Source organism: Caretta caretta, chromosome 7, assembly GCF_965140235.1.
Source record: "Caretta caretta isolate rCarCar2 chromosome 7, rCarCar1.hap1, whole genome shotgun sequence".
Classification (NCBI taxonomy): domain Eukaryota; kingdom Metazoa; phylum Chordata; order Testudines; family Cheloniidae; genus Caretta; species Caretta caretta.
Genome location: NC_134212.1, coordinates 9,336,837 through 9,350,549, shown reverse-complemented (window position 1 = coordinate 9,350,549; position 13,713 = coordinate 9,336,837). Strand labels below are relative to the sequence as shown.

At 45.0% G+C, this 13,713-nt stretch overlaps 1 protein-coding gene and 1 long non-coding RNA gene across 5 annotated transcripts in view; one reads left to right on the top strand and one right to left on the bottom strand.

The window, feature by feature from the left end:
- Positions 1–13,713, top strand: part of FRMD4B (FERM domain containing 4B) — a 207,768-nt gene that overhangs the window by 81,820 nt on the left and 112,235 nt on the right. The window contains exon 1 of one of the 4 annotated variants that reach the window (XM_048857682.2): positions 339–660. The exons of 2 other annotated variants lie outside the window; for them this stretch is intronic. In XM_048857682.2, coding sequence (XP_048713639.1) covers positions 499–660 — 162 coding nt within the window. In that variant the 5' untranslated portion in view covers positions 339–498. Of the gene's footprint in view, positions 1–338; positions 661–13,713 lie in introns of those variants that run through there. One more of the 4 variants, XM_048857683.2, reaches the window with a different exon arrangement.
- Positions 1–13,713, bottom strand: part of LOC142072673 (uncharacterized) — an 82,196-nt gene that overhangs the window by 19,705 nt on the left and 48,778 nt on the right. The window lies entirely within an intron of this gene.

Here is a 13,713-nt window from a genome sequence, read left to right as displayed (position 1 = left end):
TGATGGAAACGGGGGAGGGGGGGTGTGTGTGTGTGTACACACTGTGCCGTAGGTATGTGTGTAGTGCCTGCTGAATATCAAAATGTGGAGAGTATTACTCAGGACTACTTCCCTCAGTTCTTTTCCTGTAGTATATACACGGGGTTGTTGTCAGGGCACATGGAAAAGGGGTTAACATTTAATTAGAATACATAGTGGTGGCTACTGAAGCTTAACAGAGATTTATATAAGCTGTTAAGAAGTACAAGGCTGCTGTGTGAGCTTCTGGTTGGGCTGAGCTACTGCAGCCATTGGCTGGACTTCAAGCAACACCCAGGGCATGCCTCCGTGTCTGCCCAGGAAGCACAGTGAAAGAGGAGTTTGTTTTAAGATTTGACCCTGGCTTCTCGCAACACCCCTACCCTTTGCACTCCATATAAAATGAAGCTGCTCTAACGGCAGGCATTTAAGTGAGTACACAGAGTGAGTCAGGAAGAGAGAATTTTGAAAGAGTAGATCATGGCTTCGGTATTCATGTGCGGAGTAGAAGACTTGCTTTTCAGTGGGAGCCGGTTTGTTTGGAACTTGACAGTAACAACTTTGAGAAGGTGGTACACACAGAGAATGAGAGCTTGCCATCAAGTGATGAGAACATGGTGCGGTCTCAGAGAAGTTTATCAGGTAAACCTATGGCAATCTTTGTTTGCTTCTAAAAATACCAGAGTATTGTCCAGGAGAAATTTACTAATTCCTAGTAGTGGCATGTGTGTATTAATAACGTGATTAAAGAGTCATTTAATAAGACAGCACGTTTGTAGTAATTAACAGCTTCGTGCTAAAGTTACGCTTCCAGCCTCCCTTGTGTTAAGATAACTAGTCAGATTTGAAATCTACAAGTCTGAGGTGTCGTTAAATATTTCTGTTCAAATGATTGAATCAGCTCTGTGCGTCTGTGTTGTAAAATCACTGTTTGAGAGGTTGGTGCTGTGTAAAATGCATCTTGCAGGCTGATGTGTTGAAAATTGTTTTTTGAAACTGACTGTCCTTTCTATCATAGCCTTTCAAGAGACTGGTTACTTGCTCTCACAGGCACTTGTACTTTGAATCCGATAGGTTAAAGTCAATACATAGCCTGCATTTGCATCAGACTGTCCGAGATAAAAATGCTGTGGCAGGAGAAACTGTCTGTAGCTTTTTTTTTTTCCAGTTTATTTGCATTTCCCGAATAGCTATTAAGGAAAGTTCCATCATAATATAATATATAATATAATACTTTGCATCATGAAATGGTTGTTATCCAAGGAAAGGATGATCAAAATTAGTCCTGAGATAACTGTGCTTTGAAGTATGCTTTAGCAGATGCTCTCTTTACTACTTCTTTTGCACCTGCTTTGCAGACAAAAAATGCAGAAACATATTTGCAAGTATTGTGTTATCCAATCACAGGTGGAGCCAGTTCTTGCTTGCAGTTGGTTTTGTTTTTGTTTTTCCTGACTGTAAGACAGTGATTTTGTTTGATCACACCATAGGGGTAAAAATTTATTACAATGAGGCTGATTTTCCCCTCTATACATTGTGTCAGACTAGATGATCATAATGGTCCCTTCTGACCTTAATATCTATGAATCTATGAATCTATTCTAGCAAATGACGGAGTGTGTAGGAATCCTCTTCTCCAAAACCATCGCTATGTAACTTCCATCTGAAAGCCACGTAAAGTGGAAATCTGTCCCTACATATGAAATCTTATTTAAATCTCTGTTATGTCCACAAATGGGAGTGCTGCTCTAAAATGAAGGCAAGGTCTTCTGAATGTTGGAACATCAGCTGGCCCGGTTGCATAGAACCTCGTTTTATGATGTATGCCCAGCAAAATGGTACTTGTATGGCCAATATGGATGTACCTCATGTCATTGAATTCCATTCCAATGAAGGCTGGCAATTGAACTACCTGAACTCCTAAGGGTACATTAAATGGTATATGGTACAAAACGAAAGTACGTTCTTAGTTTTCACTCCATCTTTCTGAAGACAAAATCCTAGTCCTTAAGAAAGGCAAAATTGTTGTAGGTTGGAATTTTGCCAGAGTTGGGTCTACACTTAAGTTATGTCAGCACAGCTATCTCAGTCAGAGGTGTGAGGAAAAACCACGCTGCTCACTGACATCGATATGCCAGCAAAACCTGCAGTGTTGACCCAGCTATATCGACAGAAGCATGCTTCTCGCAACCTAGCTAACATCATTCAGGGAGGTGGGGTTTCTACATCAATAGAAATACTCCTTCTGTGACAGCATAGCTATGCCAGTATAGGCTCTGTAATATAGACATACCCTGACCCTGAGCAAGGACTTAATTAGTGTATTTTACTAAAGGGGCTTTAAAAGTTTTCTGAAAACTTTTAGAAGCAAGGATCATGTAAATTTTTGTTTGTCCAAAGCCACTGAGTGTAACGGTTGATGCTGAGGGTTTAATCTGCTTATATCTTTAATATTTTTTAGTCTTGTGCTCTGATCCTACCATCACATGATTCTCCTTCTACAAAGAAGGCATTTGACATCCTTTTTAAAGAAACCTTCACCAACACATCCTTAACACTTACGGGCATTTTACAGTGAAAATGTGCACTCTGCATCTACTTGTATCGTACTCCTGTACTGCCAAACTCTGCATTTGGCCCACCCTGGAGTGCTAGTGAAAGATGTGTTCCTAGTGGTGGTAGAGCGAGCAGAATGCCTCAGAAGGGCACGTGAGCAGCATGATCAGTAGCTGGACTTGTGCATGCTTTGGAAAAATATAACATTTGTTCACTGTGCCAGTGTTCAGCAGCTGTGGGAGGGGCCTGGCCACACCTCCAGTGTGGATAGCCCCACCCCCTTTGGTGAAAGGACAGCTGCTACATGCATTGGCGGGCCAAACAGCCTAGCGCTTCCAGGAATGCTTGCTCTGTATGCTGGGCTTTGGGGTGTACCCAGCCACCCTCTAACTATGCAGATCAGGTTTCAACCCTCACATTTTTAAATTGGGTTGTGTAATAATCATTCAGGCTTTATTTATTCATGTGAGAAATGGTTGAGTGACTACACTGAATATTCCTTCCTTGGGGGTTGTATAAATGATGCATCACAATCTCTTGCTTTAGGTCCTGGTTCTTCTCCCGTTGAAGTGAATGGCAATCCTCCCATTCATTCCAGTGGGAGCAGGACTGAGCCTATAATTGTTGCAATGAAATGCCACGAGTATATTTGAACATCCGAGGGTCTAGTTAAAAACATCGTTTGATGGAGGGGGTTGGGTTGGTTGGGTTTTGGGGTTTTTTTGAACTGTGGAAGCATGGAATGATTAATTTGGGTACCTAGGCTCCCAAGGACTTTGCCAGCATGACACTGCATTTTAGTTGCAGGGCCCAATTAACCACTGTATTATTCCGAGTTTACCCTGATGTAACTCTCTTGCCAGCGTAACTCCACCCCATTCAATAAGCTTGGGAATCTCAGACCTCAATGTAGTACTGAATCTTAGCCTATATATGAGCAGGTCTCTCAGAGACTAAAGGATGGTCCAGTGGTCAGGGTACTAGTCTAGGATTTGGGAGACCTGGGTTCCTGTCCCTGTGCTGCCACAGACTGTCTGACAGTGACAAGTCACTTAGCCTCTCTATGCCTCAGTTTTCCTGTATGTAAAATGGGGATAACATCACCTCCCGCTCTGGGAGGATAAATATGTTAAAGATTGTGAAGTGCTCTGATACCCCAGTAAGGGGGGCCGCATAAGTACCTCAGAAATGCACCTTTATGTCATTCTCATCCTTTTACTAGTGAGTAGAACTGAACAGACACTTAATACAATAAAAAAGGATTTAATTGAATGAAAATAATCACAGCCTTCTGGATTTCATTTGTGTCCCTATTCCAGAGGTGAAATAAGACTGTATATAAAAGATTTGGCAATAGTTACTTCTTAGTAAAAACATTGAAGGGTAATTTGTTCATTGGCTTCAAATATTTCATCCTATATCTTGATTTCCAGGACATGCATGGTTTAACTAGCTAACAGCTGTGAACAATTAAGAAACCTAGCTAGGGTGGTATTCTTAGAGTAGATATGGTTTAAGACGAGGTGGATGGTATTAGAACTGCGATTAACTATGAAGAGTTTAGAGATGATTAGATTTGTGTCTCGACTACTAACCTGGTGCCAGTAACTTCTCTTTTTTTCAAGTGGTTAAAACACCATTTGCTTTCTCATCACTATAAATCATCGTCGTAAAGAGAGGGCCAGTAGGTTTTTGTTTCCTGGGCTGGTAAATTTTCATGACTTTTCCTTGCGAGGCTGAGTTTAAAGGGTGAATGAGGTGCCATTAGTATTCAGCCATGAGCCCAACAACAATGCTTAACCTAAAAAGAGAGCTGACTTTATCTGTCAGATGGGGAAATAAATACCCTAGAACTTCTGCACTTGCCTACACTTTTCAACTTGATTCATGTGAGGGGATTGTCATGTGGACAGATACCTGGAGGCCTCTGTTCTTGGTAGTGGCACCACAGAGATCTGCCTTGGAGACCTGACTGACCACTCAGTGGCACCCACCCTCTGGGGCACTTGTGCACAGGGACTTGCTCAGTTTGGACTCTGGTGCAGAATTGGCAGCCTGTCTTTCACGCAAAGAATCCCCAGTGGAGGAACTTGAAACGGTCTCCTCCTCAGGAGGCCTGTAAGTTACCTGAGCTGACGCAGTTGCCAACTGAGCTGGGATGTTTATTTGCTCAGCCCTATTTATTTGGAGGAATTCCTGTGATGTAGGCAGGGGGACATGGTGTCCTTCTCTCTTAAATAACCTCTGAACCCTGGATAAAAGAACAAAAGGTACTGTACATGAATTTCTCCTGTCACAGAGAGCTGAATCTGTATGCCAAGGAATCTTGTCTCTTACATACAGCATAGAGCATCCAGGAGTCTACCCTAGAAACGACATTGAAAGGTGCAAAGTTCTGGTGGAGTGGTGGCATGGACATTCTTTGCAACTTTGGCAAGTCAATAAGAGCGAATACCATTAGGGCTTGGACAAAATCCCAAATAAAAAATGCAGCTTAGACGTCTCCAAGCATGATACCCATTTGGTTGGGGGAGGGAGGAAAGAGGGCGTGACATCTTTGCAATAATATCTGTAGCTCTCTGGGGCCACTGGGAAATGTTACTGGAGACCCTCTGGGGTGCGCAAGCTCACTTAAGCATCTATGAGTGTCGGGGACATTTCTTCCAATATAAAAGTGACCTCGTTTGCCTCAAATAAACAGAGTTCTCTCTTCTGAAGTTAAAGACCATCTGTGTTTTACCTAATTTCAGTGCAGGTAAAGAGAAAAGAGAACTGGGCTAGAACATATTATGTAGGATCCTCTCTCTCTCTCTCTCTTTGAGACTAATGAGCAATGTTGGGTACACGAACCTGCTGTACCAACGCTTTTCCCACCTCGTAGCTATTTGTCATACTACTGGCCTGATTATCGCTGAGACTCCGAAGTACCGTGCATGTTACTTTGCGTGCATGTACCCCAGAGCATTCTCTTCCATCGTTCGCACCTGCCCTTCAGGCGACAGAATTTTCATGCTCTGTGCCCACTGGAGCAAACTGAGGACATGTGGACAAGTGAGTTTTGCAAGTTAAAACACAACTGACTCCAGGCTCAACTGTTAGTGTTGGCATGTGCGGGTGTGTACCACGCATACCTAAGAGGAGAAACCATTCTGATACCCAAGGAAAATCGTGCAATAGAAATCCAAGGCACCATTATAAGCATATGTCTGACATAAAAACAGAGTGGGGAAGAGGCACCTCTGAAACTAGGTGTATAACTGAACAACTTACATCTGTCAGAATCTGATCTGCAGGTATGTACACTGAACTTGTGATTTATAGACAACGCTCATTTTAACCTCAGGAAGGTTGTTTCCTCCAGGTCAGGTGAAGAAATTGCTGATGAAGCAACAGTGCAGAAGCTTGGCACTCCATATGTTTGCTTCACACCTAATTTGGGGTGGAGGAATGAGAGAGGAAATGGAGAATTTCTGCTTCCCTATGGTGCAAATGCAGTTAGTTTGGACAGCTATATCTACTCATTTCCTGTACTACCACACCCTACCATTTATTTTTCTTACAGATATTGACCAAAAACGTGAGACTTTCTAGTTTTTCCTTTTCAAGGAAAGAAAGAAAAGAAAAGTCAATCCTGTTCCATAGGCCTGATCCTGAGGAGTGTGGAATACTCAAGGGAGTGGGGGTTTAAGCGTGTTCAGCACCTCACAGGATCCAGCCCAATGGCCAGTGCTTTTGCTCTTGCGAGTTTTCAGAACACCGAGTTCCCCCTTGATGGGCCGAGGCTTTTAAAAGTGACCACTGAGTTGAGTGTCCCCATGTCTGGCCAACATGAGACACTTCTTTTAAAGGGGCCTGGTTTTTAGAAAGTGCTGAGCACCTGCCCCTTTTAAGTGTCTCAAACTGAGCACCCAGGATCATGAGTCCCTTTTGAGAACCTTTGCTGTGGTTATACGTCAGTTTTGCAAAGGGATTTGAATCAATGCAGTTACGCCTTTCGGAAATACTTTTTCTGTATTTTTATCTTGGACTTTACTACTGATTATTTAAAAGATCCTTTTTTTTTTTTTCCAAATACCCCTCGCAAGCAGAGAACATTCAGACACAGTGCAATGGCTTTCTTTTTAATCAGCAGCTGAAAGCAAGTTTTAAACTTTTTTAATACCTTCTGAAGTCTTGAGAACAGAGCTTTGCTCAGGGCACACCCCACCCTGCCAGTTCAGAATTAAGTTTAATTTTACACATTCGACTTTCCAAAAACAACTTTCCAAATATCTCTGCCAGACATATTTCCATTTGAGCTCATGATATAACCGTTTGTTTGAAAGAGTTGGTTCAAATGAAATAATTTTTTTGTGCTGCCCCTTCCCTCCCATTTTAGCAGACAAACTTCATAAGCAGACTCTGAGCTTCATCTCATTTCCTTCTAGATGTCGCAGTGTCAGTTTCAAAACAGAGACCTCTATTCACTAACCATTTATATTAGCTGTGATTTTTTTTTCAGTCTGATGTGGTTCACTAATACGTTAACATTTCAAATGTAGCTGGTGTTAGTTTTCAAAAACAAACTCTTATAGAGGTGTCGAATGGGGAATATCCTTGTATTTCATTTTCACAGATGTTTCAAACTTCTCCAGAAAGTCTGGTTAATTCCCTTTCGCTGGATGATGGGTTAGCATAAATGGAATTTAGGGCAAATTTTAACTCACTGTGTTTCTTCATTTCTGTTTGTCCTTTTTGGTTTCTATTATTGTCTTTCCATTTGCCTGTGTTCAGTAAAGATCAAGTGGACAGTGAGTGCTTAAAATAATACTGCAATATCTTTGTCTTCTAGTTTTACTGTCCCTAAAAATCAGGGCATCGCTCTTAAGACATCGGAGTCATAATTAGTCATTAGTAATTCTACAGATCTTCTGTACAGATGGAGACAAGCACATTCTCAGTGACTGCAAAGAGGATAATGTTATCAGCATTGGGATAGATTAGCTTAAGTTGTCCTTCCACACATGCACATTCATTCTTTCTCTCTCTGTAAATTACCATTTCTTTAGATTTGTACAAATGCTTAAAAATAACTAACATAAAAATACAAGGCAAGTAATATCCTGAATGTGAGGCAGTGTAATCAATTCTGAGCCTCCCTCCGCAAGCCGTGCAATGTAAAAACTCAAATTGCTGCCCTCTGCCATCATCCTTATAATTCTCCCCCTCCCTATTTTCAAATGCCCAGGAAAAATATATATACTTTGCTATGTGCCTTGAAGGTCATTAGTCTAGGCTATTTCAGAGCAAAGGGGGAGCAAATTCCAAAGCAGTTAGGGTTCTTGCAGAGAAGAGAGGCAACTTTTCCAATTGGAAGGTTCTAAACCATTTTTAGGTCAATTCCTTAAACTTCACCTAGAAATCCTGAATAAGAGTACAAATGGGGACATGCTTATTTTCAGCTTTTTTGTTTTGTTTTTTAAGTGTGCTAATTTCTTGTCATGCAAACATTGTCTGCCTCTCTAGCTCTGTCTCTAATCACTTGTAGGGTCCAAGAACCATTCATTATCTGACATTGTTGAAATTCACCTGGATTAAAGATGACCTGTTTGCGTCCCTCCATCCAAGGGTCTGTGATGTTTGTTTGGTTCGTTATGTATCATGAATTAATTCACAACATTGGAATTTCTATTACAGTAGCCCCATAAGGATCAGGGCCCTATTCTGTTGTGTTTTACTTCGTACAAACACAAAGTAAACTAAGTCCTGGCCCCAAACAGCTTAGGTCGGGGAAATAAAGGCACAGAGATGAAGTGACATGTCTCAATTTGCAGGTTAGGGTCAAGCCAGGATTAGAACTCAGGTCTTCTGCTTCCCATTTCTAATCACAAATGTTGAACTGCCACAAACTTAGAAACAGAAGTTAATATTAAAATGGATGACAGCTAATTGTATGGCCTGGCATAAAAAAAAAAACCTCTTACTGTCAAAGTGGCACACCAATGCTTTAGATTTTTACAAACAGGAGTAAAGGGCAAAGAATGGGAGTCAGGAGACCTGAGTTTTAATGCTGACTTGACCCTAACCTGCAAACTCGGACAAGTCAATAAATTAGACAACTATTGGTCATACTTTAAACGTTGATGTCATTAACAATCCCAAGATTAACCATTTTCCTATACAGGTATACGGATACACTACTCTGTCTTTTATTGTTGTCTTACATGTGGTTTGTGGAGATGAAGACTGTCTAGGATGCTTGGTTTCTCTCTTCTCTGTCTGCTCTCTTGTTTGTTTATTGGGCTATTTTGCCGCTTCGTTTTTTGCTTGTTAGCTATCCAGAGGCCTCTGCACATGCAGTACCAGTATATATAAATAAAGCTGTCACGTTATTTATTGTTCTCTTGTATGACTTCTGGTCCCCCCAAAAAGGGCTCATCTAGGAGCTGACATAGAATAGATAAATGATAATTTCACGGTGTGGTGTCTCCATTCCCAGGGCTCCAGTGCCCACTCCTCTTCGTTGTTCAAGTTAAGACAGATCCTTACAATGCCAGTGAAAGCTGCAGGCCTTGCAGAAGTGCATTGCTCCCAGTGGCATTCTCTGTTTGCAGAACTATAGTTCGCGACTAGACACCTACTACTTTTGCTCTTGTAACCAGTCAAAAGACTGCATGTCCCTATATCTCCCTGCCTGGGCCAGATTAACCATATGTGGGCCCGGTGCCAAACATATTTGTGGGCCCCCATGAGGTGGGGGGATTGTCCTCAGTGCGAGGCAGGGGTCCAGGGGCAAGAGCATAGTGGGGGGGGGGTCGGTTCCCGGAGTGAGGCAGGAGTGGTGGACAAGCACAGTGCGGGGTGGTGGGGAGGTCAGTCTCTGGCCAGAGTGAGGCAGGGGCTGGGGACAAACGGGGCGGGGCAGGCAGGATCCCCTCTGGGGCAGCATGGAGCCAGTAACTACCTCTCTCCTCCAGAGCCGGGTTCTTGGGAGTCAGTTCTCTCTCTCCAGCTGAGCTGCAGCTCCTCCAGGCAGCAGTAGCTGTTCTTCCCACCCTCCTCCTATTGGGATCCAGGAAGTGGGTGGGCTTAAGGATCCCTACCCCCCACCCCAGCCGAAGGGAGGTGTCTACAGGACCTAGAAAACCAAATAATTACGGGGGACAACTAAAGAACAACAGGGACAGGAGTGCGGTCAAAGGGTCAAACGAAGGGAACTGGACGGGGACACCGAGCAGAGAACCCTGGACAGCGCCCACTGCTCCTCAAAGGCATCAAGGGAGTCAGTGGACGCCACCCAGAGAAACTCTGCCCGGAGGCGTGAACGGACGGAGGATCGGAAATAGGCCCCACAGTCACAGGAGACTCCATTGGCCAACCTCCTCACCCTGGTTTTATAGATGGCCACTTTAGCCAGGGCCAGGAGGAGGTTGACAAGGAGGTCCCGTGCATTAGTGGGGCCACGGACAGGGAGTGCATAGATAAGGAGGTGAGGGGAAAAGTGCAACCAAAATCTTAACAAAATATTCGTAAGGAGCCGGAATAGGGGCTGCAGCCTGGCAGGTAGACATGCGCCAGGGTTTCCCTCACGCCGCAAAAGGGGCAGGTGTCCGCGATTGGGGTGAACCGCGCCAAGTACACGCCCGTGCTCATGGCCCCGTGAAGGAGCCACCAACTGATATCCCCGGCGGGCCTCGGGACCAAGGTGGAGTATAGACCGGCCCACTGGGGCTCCTCATCCTATAGAGGTGGCAGGAGGTCCCGCCACTTTGTGTCAGGGCGGGACGCGAGGGTGAGGACGTGAAGGGTGTGGAGCACAAGCGTGTATAGATGTTTCCTTGGCGCGGTCTGGAAACGGACCGGCTGCAGCTCGTGTAGCTGGCTCACGGTGGAGGGGGCGGGGAGTGGGTCAGTCGGGTCCACGGGGCAGAAGCCTGATGAAAAGGTCCAGAGGGCCTGGCATGGAGGGTGGGCGGGACCCTTAGGACCTGGTCAAGGTAAACCTGAGCAGCGGGCAGCAAAGCTGCCCTCGCCTCCTGAAGTACGCACAGGGGAGTACGAGGTCTGGAGAGCCCCATGCGCTGAGCGAGCATCAGGGGATCCAGCTAGTCTCCCTGGTTGTAGTCCAGGAGGTCTCTGACTCTGGTGTTCCCACCCTCCCGGCGGGGAGTCATTGCAGTTACTCCTGTAACTGGACTTTGTGTCCAGTCAGCAGTGTTGATTGGACACTATCAGGTCCACTTTTCGAGTGGACTTTCTGGTCGAAAACCGGACAACTGGCAACAAGGGCACCGGGACAGCGGGCCATGGCCCTGTCACTTATTTTTCCTGCCTTAAGGGTGAGTCAGGGGGTGTGGGTGGGGGTGATGGCAGAGATGAGCGAGTGGCAGGGCCTCAGGGGAAGAGGTGGAGTGAGGGTGGGGCCTCGGGGAAGAGGTGGAATGGGGGTGGGAAGAGATGGGGCAAGGGTGGGGCCTTGGGGCAGAGTGGGGATGGGGCTTCGGGGGTGGGGGGGCAGGGCCACACTTTGGGTGTTAGTAGCCCACCCACTTCTCGGGAGCTTCCGGCACTTCTGTCTGGGAACCATAATGGGCCCCTTCTGATTGTGGGCCTGGTATGACGGTGCCATTGTAAACCTGGTAGTCCTCCCTGCACCCAGAGGCACACTGTGTATATATTTTTCAGATTCTGATCTTCTTTTCGCCTCGCAGAAAAGCTGCATATGCCCGAAAGGTACAACCGAATTATGCAGTGCCTATGCTGGGAACCTCCCAAGGGCTTTGCAGCCTTCTCTCTTTCTTGCCACATGTCCCTGTTATTCCTGACCCAGGTGGTTGTTCCACTCAGGGCAGAAGTTGGCATCACACCGGTAACAGTCACATTTTCTGTTACTGCTAAAAGGAAAAATGACTCACTGTCTAGTTTCCATCTTGGTTCTTGGGTTTTTTAATGACATGAACTCAATTTTTTACTAAAACCGTGTCAGCTGTTACCCATTCATTTAACTGCTGCAACCCTGATTTGTAACTGATTGAATCTGTGTGGACACCAGAGCCTTACTTCTGCAATGTTGCCAACTCTAATGATTGTATTATGTGTCTCATGATCCTGGGTACTATTCTTAAAGCATCAGCTCCTGGAGTCATGTGATCAGGTGGGACTCTCAGCTTGCATTAAAAAAAAAAAAAGTGTGAAAACATGAACAGAGTGCACCCAAAAGGCCAGAAGGCAAACATAGGGAACCAAAAAGATATATTAGAAATCTTGTGATTTTTAAACCAATCTCATGGTTTTGGGGGCCTGACTCTCAGTGTATGAATGTGTGGGTTTGGCGATAGTGTTTCTGCTTCCACTGTAGTCAATAAAACCCATGCTTTTAAATCTGCTCTGTAATTTGGATGCCCCAGTCGTTAGAAGTCCAATTTTAGATATGTAAGGCTGCATTTTCAGAAGTGTTGAGCATTTGCACTTCCCATTGATCTCAGCTGGAGTTGCAAGTGCCCAGCTGCTCTGAAAATCAGACCGTAGGTATCTCGATTTGGGGACTTGTGTTAGGGTGCACAAACCCCACCCTAGGCCCAAAGGTGTTAAAGGACAATACTGGGCCCAGATAACTCCATCCTTCCAGGTTGGCAGAGCATGCTGTGGCTAGAGGAGCAGGTTAAAAGGAGATCAGAAGCCCAGGGGAAAGGGGATGGGAAGGTGAACTGGCTGGAGGGAAGATAAAGCCTTCTCCTGGAAGCCGGATGGAAGTTTGACCCTGAGACAGATCACAGCTCTGATAAGGACCCCAGATAATCTTCTCCAGCCCTGCTTCGAGAAACAGTATGCCCTGCCGGGCTCTGCTCATTCCAGACTCTGTTAAATTCTGGATTATTGGGACTGTAGGGGACTATGCCCCAAGCAAAGGAGGGTATAGGTAGGAAGTGGCCCAGGACAGCACACTAGGCATTTCAGCTTGGAGGATGTTGCTGGTGCAGCTCCTCAAAAGGGCTGGAACCCGGTGGAGAGGGAGGACTCAGGTCCCTCTACCAGGCCCGGTGGAGAGCATGGCCCCAAAGCAGACTGAGACTGTGACATCTTTGGCCAAAGGGTAGGATCCAGATATCTCTGCCCTCCTTTTGCCTGGGAGATGAGAGACTGGAAACTCTAATCAGAGACCAAGGCAGAGGGTGAATTCTCCTGCTACTAGCTCAGCAATGCTTCCAGAAGGTGCCTTTTGACAAACCTTGCCAATCCAAAAATTAACAATGCAGCATGTCCTTTACAAGAGTCAGATCTTGTTCTTAGCATGTGAGCTTGGAAGATTATATGTAATAGCATCCCTCAGGGATGCCTGCCATAACAATACCTGCAGCTTCTCCTGCCTCACTGGCATTGAATTGGAATGAATACTAGTTCCTTTAATGCCCAGGTCTGAGCAAAGTTCACATTTTGGGTTGGGGCTAGAAAGCAACTTCCATACCAAGCAATGAAGTTCTAAACTCTAGTAGTATACGATGCAGTCTTCTTTATATGCAGGCAGTTTCTGACCATCGCAGCATTGTTTACTTGGACTGCAGAAATAAGATACAGCAAGGCCTAGAGACCGGGGTAGTCAATAGGTGGACCATGTGCCAAATCCAGACCACCAGACCCTTTTGAACAGACCCCAAAATCTTTGTATTTACTTATTATCATCACTATTGTTGTTATATTTGTTATTTTCTGGAGTCTGGACCTTGTCTATACTTTGACCAAGAAATTTGGACCTTGACAAAAAATAATGGATTAGCCCTGCTTTAGACCCAACGTTCAGTCAGGCCATCAAGGACTGGGAGGGTTGGAGGGGGTGGGGTTTAGTACCAATTCTAACGTATCCCAACCATTGCCCCATGCACAAATTTCTGACTGAAGTTAAGAGGCGTCTCTGTGCCATATGACGGACAGCCTTTCCTATTTAGCAGGGGCAGCCCCAATTTTGAGCCAAATATTTTTTCCCTTCTCTCCCTCTGAAAAGTTCTCCTGGTTTAATGTACAACTGTGCAGTTAAAAGCAGACATGCCAAACCTGCAAAAAAACAGCAGAAATTGGGCTTGTTTTTGGCTTAATTGGTTTGAGAGTTGCTTGTTGGCTAGTTTTTTGGCTTGTTGTTTGTCTTGTAGCTTGTTGCTTCTTTTT